General features: G+C 50.6%; 1 protein-coding gene across 1 annotated transcript; it reads left to right on the top strand.

The window, feature by feature from the left end:
- The first annotated feature begins 1,492 nt into the window (after window positions 1–1,492).
- Window positions 1,493–3,224, top strand: LOC118562842 (translation initiation factor IF-2-like). The gene is made up of 2 exons (XM_036135724.1): window positions 1,493–2,416; window positions 3,199–3,224. Exons 1-2 carry the CDS (start codon window positions 1,528–1,530, stop codon window positions 3,222–3,224), a joined length of 915 nt encoding a protein of 304 aa, XP_035991617.1. The 5' UTR covers window positions 1,493–1,527.
- The last annotated feature ends 6,623 nt before the right edge of the window (window positions 3,225–9,847 follow it).

The following is a 9,847-nucleotide window of genomic DNA, read 5'->3' as shown; positions in this document are numbered from 1 at the left end:
AACCAGCACAACTACAGGCCCTGAACCCTGCATCACCTTCTACTTCTTTCCCAAACTTTTCAAACTATGGACCATATCAGTAATTGTACAATATATAACTAAAGTTTTAGAAATTATTTACAATACATATCATTTTGCATACAAAAATTGTTTCTGTTTTCTTTATTAAGTTTTTCAAACTACACACCACACCAGTAATTTAAAAAATATGTATGAAACTATACTGTAATAAACTATTTACAAAACATGAAATACTTCAGTCAAGGTAAGACTAATTTTGATTAGCAAAGTAACGACACAGAGCATTTCTTATATCGTGGGCATTGTCAATATCAGGATAACTTTCTCCATCACCCAAATTGTTATTTGGTGGCTTATTTGCCTTATTGGCCCACTGATCAAGGAAATCCTCTCCTTGGGTCTCACAGATATTATGTAGGGTACAGCAGGCAGCTATGACATTTGGAACATTTGATGTGTTGTTGTCGATTCGCTTCAAAAGCCTTCTCCATCTCCCTTTTAGCCGCCCAAAGGCGTTCTCTACCACCATCCTGCTACGGTTATGGATGAGGTTGTATTTTTTTTGGGCTTCTGTTGTCCCTGCATTTTCTGGATAAGGCTTCATCAGCCAGGGTAGGAGAGGGTATGCTGGATCTGTCAGGATTTGGGTTTTGTTTCAGCTGTTTGTTAATTTGGATGTATTAGTTATCTCTCCGGTCTTTAAAATCAGTTTTGGTTTTGGGCTCTTTCTTGTTTGGCTTCTATTATAGCTTGTGTGTGTTGTGTTTAGTCTTAGGTTTAGGTTCTGTATTAGTTTTGGTTTATGGAATAGGTTAGATTTTATTGTAGTTTGATTTTATTTATGTTTCCAGTTCAGTTCTGTCTCTTCCCAGCAATCTGCCAGCTCACTCAATCTGTTTATCTGTCACTCCCCAAACACCAGTTACCAGCCTATCAGATCTGCTCACCTGTCAACCTCCAGTCACTAGCCAATCAGTTCAGTTCAGTTTCCACCTGTCACTTGTAATTAGTCTTCACTCCCGTTCACCTGCTCACTCCACTATATAGTTCTGCCTCGGTCTTCAGTTCTCTGCCAGATCATTAACGAGCCACGGTGAGTTTAGTTCCAGCATTCTATATTCTGATTGACCTGTTGATGATAACCCGAGAGCCTTTTTTGATTCTGAGCCAGCCTGTTCCCTGATCTGTTTTTCCTGCCCTGTCTGACTGATTTACCGGTTTACCGACTAGTTTCTGTCCCATGGTTATCCGAGCTTGCTTTGCCCTGTCTGTACCTCTGCCTATTTTGGACTGCTTTTTGTGTACCGGATTTTGGACTGCCCTTTTGACTATTGAGCCCGCCTGTCCCTGTTTTCATTATTAAAATCCTGTTTTTTGCCTTAACCTCACTTGTTTGGCTTGAATACTGGGTTTGCCTGATTCACGATCATAACAGAATGATCTGGCCTAACTAAAACCTATCGCCCAACAAGTTTTTAGAGGTTTTTTTTTCCCCCTCCACACGCTATGGCTTGGGAGGGTTCCAGATTGGCGTTCTGTCCCCCTGGTATCGGTCCCAGACGCCATCTCTCCAGCAGCCGCAGCAGCAGTAACCCGCTGCCTGCTCCGAGCTTACGATTGGGAGGGCTTTTTGTCACTAATTCAGGTTCTGCTCAGAATAGAGGGGATCACTCACCCAGCGACACCGCTGTCGGCTCTGCCCATGGGTTTTATCCAGACCCAACTTTGTTTATGGAGGTCGAAGCGGAGGTGGTGCGGGATCTTCGCCCGGATCTTTTTCTCTCTCTCCCTCCAGAGGAGGAGATGCAGGGAACGCTGTGGGCTCCGCCGATCCCGGCTCTACCGACAGGATCAAACCTCCAGCAAGTCCTGCCGTCCCGCCGTCGGAGGAGGGGACGGAAACCTGTGGGTCGCTCCTTCACCCGTTCTGTTCGGCCGACAGGCGAGTCAGTACCGCGCCCGTCCGTTGCCACTTCCTGCCCAGTGGATCGGAGTCCGGTGCTCCCCAGAGCTGAGCAGCCCACAGCGCCTCCTGGTGGCGCCCGTGATGCTGAGGATCTGGCTCTGGAGGACCAGTTAAGAGCTTTTGCCCCTATTATTAAAGACCTTAGGGAGGCTCTTTTCTGCCAGTATTCAGAGGAGCTGGAGGCAAAATTAAAGGAGGTCGAGGGGCACTATAGAGCGGCTCTCCAGGGTTTCTATAGTGGACTCAATCCTGTCCCCAAGGGTCCAGCCGACGCCCCGGCACCTGCACCTGTCCCAGAGGACCCGCCTCCTACCTCAGCTCCAGTGCCGGCCTCCGGCAGCTATAAGGCAGCACTGTCTGCGCAGCCGGCCCAAGACGCTGCAACCCCGGAGGGTCCGCAGCCGGCCCAAGACGCTGCAACCCCGGAGGGTCCGCAGCCGGCCCAAGACGCTGCAACCCCGGAGGCTCCGCAGCCGGCCCAAGACGCTGCAACCCCGGAGGCTCCGCAGCCGGCCCAAGACGCTGCAACCCCGGAGGGTCCGCAGCCGGCCCGAGACGCTGCAACCCCGGAGGGTCCGCAGCCGGCCCGAGACGCTGCAACCCAGGAGGGTCCGCAGCCGGCCCGAGACGCTGCAACTCAGGAGGGTCCGCAGCCGGCCCGAGACGCTGCAACCCAGGAGGGTCCGCAGTCGGCCCGAGACGCTGCAACCCAGGAGGGTCCGCCGCCGGCCCGTGACGTGGGAACCCAGGAGGGTCCGCCGCCGGCCCGCGACGTGGGAACCCAGGAGGGTCCGCTGCCAGTCTGCGACGTGGGAACCCAGGAGGGTCCGCCGCCAGTCTGCGACGTGGGAACCCAGGAGGGTCCGCCGCCAGTCTGCGACGTGGGAACCCAGGAGGGTCCGCCGCCAGTCTGCGACGTGGGAACCCAGGAGGGTCTACCACTGGCCCACGATGAGGGGGTTCAGACGAGCCCTCTTTCAGGCCGCAACTCGGGGGCTCATCGGGACACTGGGCGCCGGGGCCCTCGCCCAGACGACAAGCGGCGCCGGGGCCCTCGCCCAGACGACAAGCGGCGCCGGGGCCCTCGCCCAGACGACAAGCGGCGCGGTGGCCCTCGCCCAGACGACAAGCGGCGTCGTCGTCGTCGTCGCCGAGAAGACAAGCACCCAGAGCCCCATGGAGACTTAGAGGCCCCTGGACCTCTTCTGAAGCTCTTACCCCCTCATCTTTGGCTTGACAGCCAATTTCCCAAGTGGCTGACCAAACTGTCTTTGTCGGAGGTTCTGGAAGGGTTATTGATGAGGTTCTGGGTGTTAAAGGGTCTGGGAGCGTCTGAACCTGTAGCCTGTAGCCAGGCCCCGTCTGAACCTGTAGCCTGTAGCCAGGGGCCTTCTGAACCTGTAACCTGTAGCCAGGGGCCGTCTGAACCTGTAGCCTGTAGCCAGGCCCCGTCTGAACCTGTAGCCTGTAGCCAGGGGCCGTCTGAACCTGTAGCCTGTAGCCAGGGGCCGTCTGAACCTGTAGCCTGTAGCCAGGGGCCGTCTGAACCTGTAGCCTGTAGCCAGGTCCCGTCTGAACCTGTAGCCTGTAGCCAGGTCCCGTCTGAACCTGTAGCCTGTAGCCAGGGGCCGTCTGAACCTGTAGCCTGTAGCCAGGGGCCGTCTGAACCTGAAGCCTGTAGCCAGGGGCCATCTGAACCTGAAGCCTGTAGCCAGGGGCCGTCTGAACCTGAAGCCTGTAGCCAGGGGCCGACTGAACCTGAAGCCAGTAGCCAGGGGCCGACTGAACCTGAAGCCAGTAGCCAGGGGCCGACTGAACCTGAAGCCTGTAGCCAGACTCCTCCTGAACTCTGTAGCCAGGCTCTTCCTGAACTCTGTAGCCAGGCTCTTCCTGAACTCTGTAGCCAGGCTCCTCCTGAACTCTGTAGCCAGGCGCCTCCTGAACTCTGTAGCCAGGCGCCTCCTGAACTCTGTAGCCAGGCGCCTCCTGAACTCTGTAGCCAGGCGCCTCCTGAACTCTGTAGCCAGGCGCCTCCTGAACTCTTGAGCCAGGCGCCTCCTGAACTCTTTAGCCAGGCGTCTCTTCTAGCTCTTAGTCCGGCGCCAGGTTCTGTTCTCTCTCTCTCCAGGCGTCGGTTCCTGAGGGTCCTGTTCTGCCGCCGGCCTCAGAGGTTGCTGCTCCGCCGCCGGTCTCCGAGAGACATGCTCCGCCGCCGGTCTATGAGAGACCTGTTCCGCCACCGGCCGCCGGACATCTTTGCTAACCGGGGCCGTCCTACAGGACACCCGCCGGACAACCTGACACGCCTGGGTCGTCCTCCTGGACGCCCGCCGGAGAACCTGACACGCCTGGGTCGTCCTCCTGGACGCCCGCCGGAGAACCTGACACGCCTGGGTCGTCCTCCTGGACGTCCGCCGGAGAACCTGACACGCCTAGGACGTCCGCCGGAGAACCTGACACGCCGAGGACGTCCGCCGGAGAACCTGACACGCCGAGATCGTCCTTCGGGACGTCCGCCGGACAACCTGACACGCCGAGGCCGTCCTTCGGGACGTCCGCCGGACAACCTGACACGCCGAGGCCGTCCTTCGGGACGTCCGCCGGACAACCTGACACGCCGAGGCCGTCCTTCGGGACGTCCGCCGGACAACCTGACACGCCGAGGCCGTCCTTCGGGACGTCCGCCGGACAACCTGACACGCCGAGGCCGTCCTCCTCGACGCCCGCCTGAGAACCTGACTCGTCGGGGCCGTCCTGCTGGACGCCCGCCTGAGAACCTGACTCGTCGGGGCCGTCCTCCTGGACGACCGCCTGAGAACCTGACTCGTCGGGGCCGTCCTCCTGGACGCCCGCCTGAGAACTTGACTCGTCTTGTTTTGTTTGAGTTTATATTTGGACATTTATTTGATTCTAGCCCTCCGTCCTGCACCTCCCTCCACCCGCCCGGTCTAGTCCGTTTTTGTTTATCATCTGTCTTGTTTAAGGACGTCTGGTATCCGTCCTTAAGGGAGGGGCTCTGTCAGGATTTGGGTTTTGTTTCAGCTGTTTGTTAATTTGGATGTATTAGTTATCTCTCCGGTCTTTAAAATCAGTTTTGGTTTTGGGCTCTTTCTTGTTTGGCTTCTATTATAGCTTGTGTGTGTTGTGTTTAGTCTTAGGTTTAGGTTCTGTATTAGTTTTGGTTTATGGAATAGGTTAGATTTTATTGTAGTTTGATTTTATTTATGTTTCCAGTTCAGTTCTGTCTCTTCCCAGCAATCTGCCAGCTCACTCAATCTGTTTATCTGTCACTCCCCAAACACCAGTTACCAGCCTATCAGATCTGCTCACCTGTCAACCTCCAGTCACTAGCCAATCAGTTCAGTTCAGTTTCCACCTGTCACTTGTAATTAGTCTTCACTCCCGTTCACCTGCTCACTCCACTATATAGTTCTGCCTCGGTCTTCAGTTCTCTGCCAGATCATTAACGAGCCACGGTGAGTTTAGTTCCAGCATTCTATATTCTGATTGACCTGTTGATGATAACCCGAGAGCCTTTTTGATTCTGAGCCAGCCTGTTCCCTGATCTGTTTTTCCTGCCCTGTCTGACTGATTTACCGGTTTACCGACTAGTTTCTGTCCCATGGTTATCCGAGCTTGCTTTGCCCTGTCTGTACCTCTGCCTATTTTGGACTGCTTTTTGTGTACCGGATTTTGGACTGCCCTTTTGACTATTGAGCCCGCCTGTCCCTGTTTTCATTATTAAAATCCTGTTTTTTGCCTTAACCTCACTTGTTTGGCTTGAATACTGGGTTTGCCTGATTCACGATCATAACAGGATCACCAAGTATAACGGGAGGTACCATCACACCATCGATTTCTGTTTGAAGATGGGGGAACACACCATTTTCCCAAAACTGGTAGAGCTGGGAGTTAACTAAAACACGGGCATCATGAGTGCTTTCTGGCCATCCAACACAGATATCTCTAAACATATACCTGTTGTCTACCAGTGCTTGCATATTAATACTGTACCAGGCCTTTCTATTAAAACAATCTACTCCAGATGAAGAAAGTCCAATAATAGCATTTTCTGGCGCCAGTTGGCAAAGATCTTTATGGCAAGGAAAAAGAAATAGCCCAGACCATCCATCATTGATTTTCTAACACGCTTATCCCTGCTGGGTTCGTGAGGGGTGCCGGTGCCCATCTCCAGCTGTCAATGGGCGAGAGGCGGGGTATAACCTGGACAGGTCGCCAGTCCATCACAGGGTAGAAATAGCCCAGTCTTTTGCCCTATTTACTGTTACACAACTGTCAATTTAAATCAGAAAAGAAACATTAACTAAAAGGAGCATAGTTCCAGAGTTTTTGCAAAAGTTTCCACCATTTGGACAGATGTTGAAAACACACCAGTGTTATGCTTGGGAGAAGAGGAAAAACATCTGCTGCTGCGTTAAGCAGTCTTACTGCACAGCTCTTCTGTTTAGAGGCATCATGTCTTCTGAGATAAAACAGCTCTAAAAATTGAGGTTAGGCAGTGTTCTCTTGCTAAAGCATCAATGGCGACGGAAACTCAACAAAGTTGCCAGGTGAGCGAGAGCGCACTGTATCATGAACTGACCAAATGAAGCCTGTAGAGCAGGCAAGTCCGGCCCTGTACTGATAAATAAATAGCTTTATTGTGATTCCTGCAGGGATAATTTCAAATTATATGGACACTACAATGGGAGAGTAAAGGAAGAACAAGAAGAGAGAGGGAAAAAAAAAGAAAGAGAAGAGGTGAAAGAAAGAAGTTATAAAAGGGAGAGAGTGATAAAACGTTCTCCGTCTGCTCCATCACCTGGGAAGAGAGATGCAAAAAGAACAGCACAACCAACAGACATAAAGCAACAGATATAATCGAATAACACCTAGATGCCATTGCTAAATCATATGTATTATTATTTAAGCTGACATGTGTAAAGTGAAACCTGAAAAAAGAAAGTGAAAGAACATAAATAAATAAATGAATTACAGGCTTCCTGTATATAAGTGAACACTTAATACCTGGAACCCTGCACCTGTGGGAGTTTGTGAGAGTGCACTACTTTAGGTGAAAATTATCCAGAAGGAAATAGCTCAATAGTGGTTGTGGAGAACCAAACGCCCGCCTTCCCCGAGCACAGAGGCAGGAGTCAGGGGACCCATAACCCCGGACTCCCAAAGGGGCCCCTAAAGCAGGGCGCCCAGGAGGGGCCGACACAGGATATCTGCAACTCCCCCCCCTTCCCCCCCCCCAAGGTAAGAGGAGAGACGACCCTGAGGAAATCCCCCAGCCATCGCTATGCCGACGCCCCCAAGAGCCGCGGGGACAAGCCCGTGGGCTCCGCCGGCAGCCAGACCCACTGAAGTGGTCCCGGCCATGGGCCCTGAGGGCCAGGCCCTGTGAAGCAGCCGCCGGGAGTGGGCCGGCGCACGCCCGGGAACCCGCCCCAAAGTCGAGGCCCAACAATGCGCCTGCCAGCGCAGCGGAGGAGGGCAGGACGTGGGGGGATGGGCTCCGCACCTAGCGGAGACTTGAGATATTCTTGGGAGAGGGAGCGGACCGTACCCATACCTGGAAAAAAAAAGAGAAAAAAAGAAAAGGAAAACTCATTCACACAATCCCTCCCTTGTGCCCCACTCACCACACACAGATTTACAACAACAACAAAAAAAAGGATGCTGTACACACATTCCCACATAACACTCGCATCCAACACTCACAAGAGGGGGGGTCACCCCAAATCAACCATACGACTGCTTGTGCCCGACCCCCGGCCCCGCCCCCGGTCCAGACGCCCCCCTGACCAGGCCCCCCAAAGAGGGGGGGCCAACACGACCCGTACTGAGACCCGTACTGAGACCCGTACTGAGAGCACAATATTAAACGTGTCGCATTGACTATCTTTATTTTCCTTAGTATTGGTAGCGATTATTGCTGTTATATAGATGCTTTGATCGGGACAGTAACATGAAGATCAAAGCTAACATGCAGCAGCTTGTTAGCTTACTTTACCAAACTTTTACCTATCAGAAATCAGCGCGATTTCATTAGGTAAGACTGAGACCACAACATTAAACGTGTCGTATTGACTATCTTTTTTTTCCTGTTGTATTGGTAACGATCATTGATGTTATATAGATGCTTTGATCGGGACAGTAAAATGAAGATCAAAGCTGACATGCAGCAGCTTGTTAGCTCACTGTACCTATCATTAATCTGATGTAGATGTTATAAATTTATTACTGTTGCTTGTTTGTTATTATAGAAATAAATCTTGTTTTTCACTGAATGAAAAGAGACATTTATCTGCTACATTGTTCCCCTTACTTGATTATGGTGACGTGTTATATATAATCAGTGCTCTCAACTCTCACGCATTGACCGTGTGACATACGCATTTCACTAACTTCACACGCTCACACGCAACACATGACATTTCACACGCAAACATGGAATTTCTCACGCATAAAAATCACAAAGCCCATCTGGGCTGCGGGCGACAAAACTCCGCCTTCTGCTGAGCTGTTTCGGCTTCTTTCACAGCTTGTGGCCATCAGTAATTCCTGCGGCAGTTTGTGTTAACAGAGCAGCAGGAAGAGTGATCAGAGTTATGAATAATTTTAGTCTTAACCAGTGGTGAAAGTAAGCCGGTAAGGTCCTGTACCGCGTACACAGGAGGGGAGGGGGCGGGGGCGGGGGAAAGCTGTTGCCAGATGACCGGTTCATTCAGAACCAGTCATGGCTGCACGCTGGATCATAAAACAGTTCTGCTAACCAGATGCAGTTTAAAACGCCACTTGGTCTGTTTATAAGTTTGCGCACTGACGAGAGCAATAGAGATTTGTCTGGTCAGCGCGGCGACTGACTGAGAAACCTGTCGCTGTGAAAGGTGATACTGGTTATTAACTGTAACAGTCTAGAAGTGCATTGAGCTGAAAAGAGGGAGACATCAGCAGCTGGATCTTGCGTAATGACGCAGCGGGAACCTCTGTGTGCTTCTGAGGGGAAAATGTTGACCATAAAGGCTTGATGAAACTCAGCCTGATTCACCAATCAGGTTATAGATTTACAATGATAAACAACCCATATATGAATGTGTAACAGTATAATAATTCGGTCAATAACTTAAAACTACTTAATTTTATTCAGTATTATTTGAACAATTGTGTATTTTTTATGTTTTAATCCACTAACTAAACAATAAGGTATTAATACGTCTCTTTCTCTTTTTAACACAAGTAATACATGTCTACTTCATTGTCTGGTGGGATAAAAATGAGATGGAGTTGACTCCACCGGCTCTTCCAGGGTCCGGTTAGCCCCGCCCCCAAACAAGCCCCGCCCCCACATTAGCATAATCTCACTCTTAACTTTTGATAAAAGTTGAGAGGTCTGTATATAATTGCAGTCACTGAATTCAAAAGATCTTATTTTTTTAGGAATGAACAAAAAGATTCAAATGGAATAACGACCGTGGGTCTATTGGACAGTACTTCTGTTTCTGAATTGTGAATTTTCTGTGTATTATTATGAGTTTTCTTCATAATATTTGCATTTTATATTAATGCACTTTTTCCTTAGTTTTTGTACAAAATACTGTGTATTTTAAGTACAAACTACTACTGAATTAGTAATGACATGTGCTGCTGACCTCTTAGTCAGATCAACCTTTGAAAAAGAGATCTTAATATCAATGGGAGTTTATCTGGTTAAATAAAGGTTTAAAAAAGTATTATAATTAATAAAATTTTTCTCCCCTTGTCCTCCTCGTGTCCATCTCTCAGCAGCATCATATCCACCAAGCATGGCACAATCACAGAGAAACTGCTACTGCAGTGTCCCACAGTGCTCGA

Source organism: Fundulus heteroclitus, chromosome 4 (genome assembly GCF_011125445.2).
Source record: "Fundulus heteroclitus isolate FHET01 chromosome 4, MU-UCD_Fhet_4.1, whole genome shotgun sequence".
NCBI classification, from domain to species: domain Eukaryota; kingdom Metazoa; phylum Chordata; class Actinopteri; order Cyprinodontiformes; family Fundulidae; genus Fundulus; species Fundulus heteroclitus.
The sequence above is the reverse complement of the archived record's forward strand: the minus strand, read 5'-3'. Positions and strand labels throughout refer to the sequence as shown.

What these genes read in the sequence shown, in the direction of transcription:
- LOC118562842 (XM_036135724.1), top strand. Translation starts at nt 1,528, where the DNA reads ATGGCTTGGGAGGGTTCCAGATTGGCGTTCTGTCCCCCTGGTATCGGT. An exon ending in AGACGCTGCAACCCCGGAGG is followed by an intron (nt 2,417 to 3,198) that starts GTCCGCAGCCGG and finishes CCTCTTCTGAAG; the next exon opens with CTCTTACCCCCTCATCTTTG.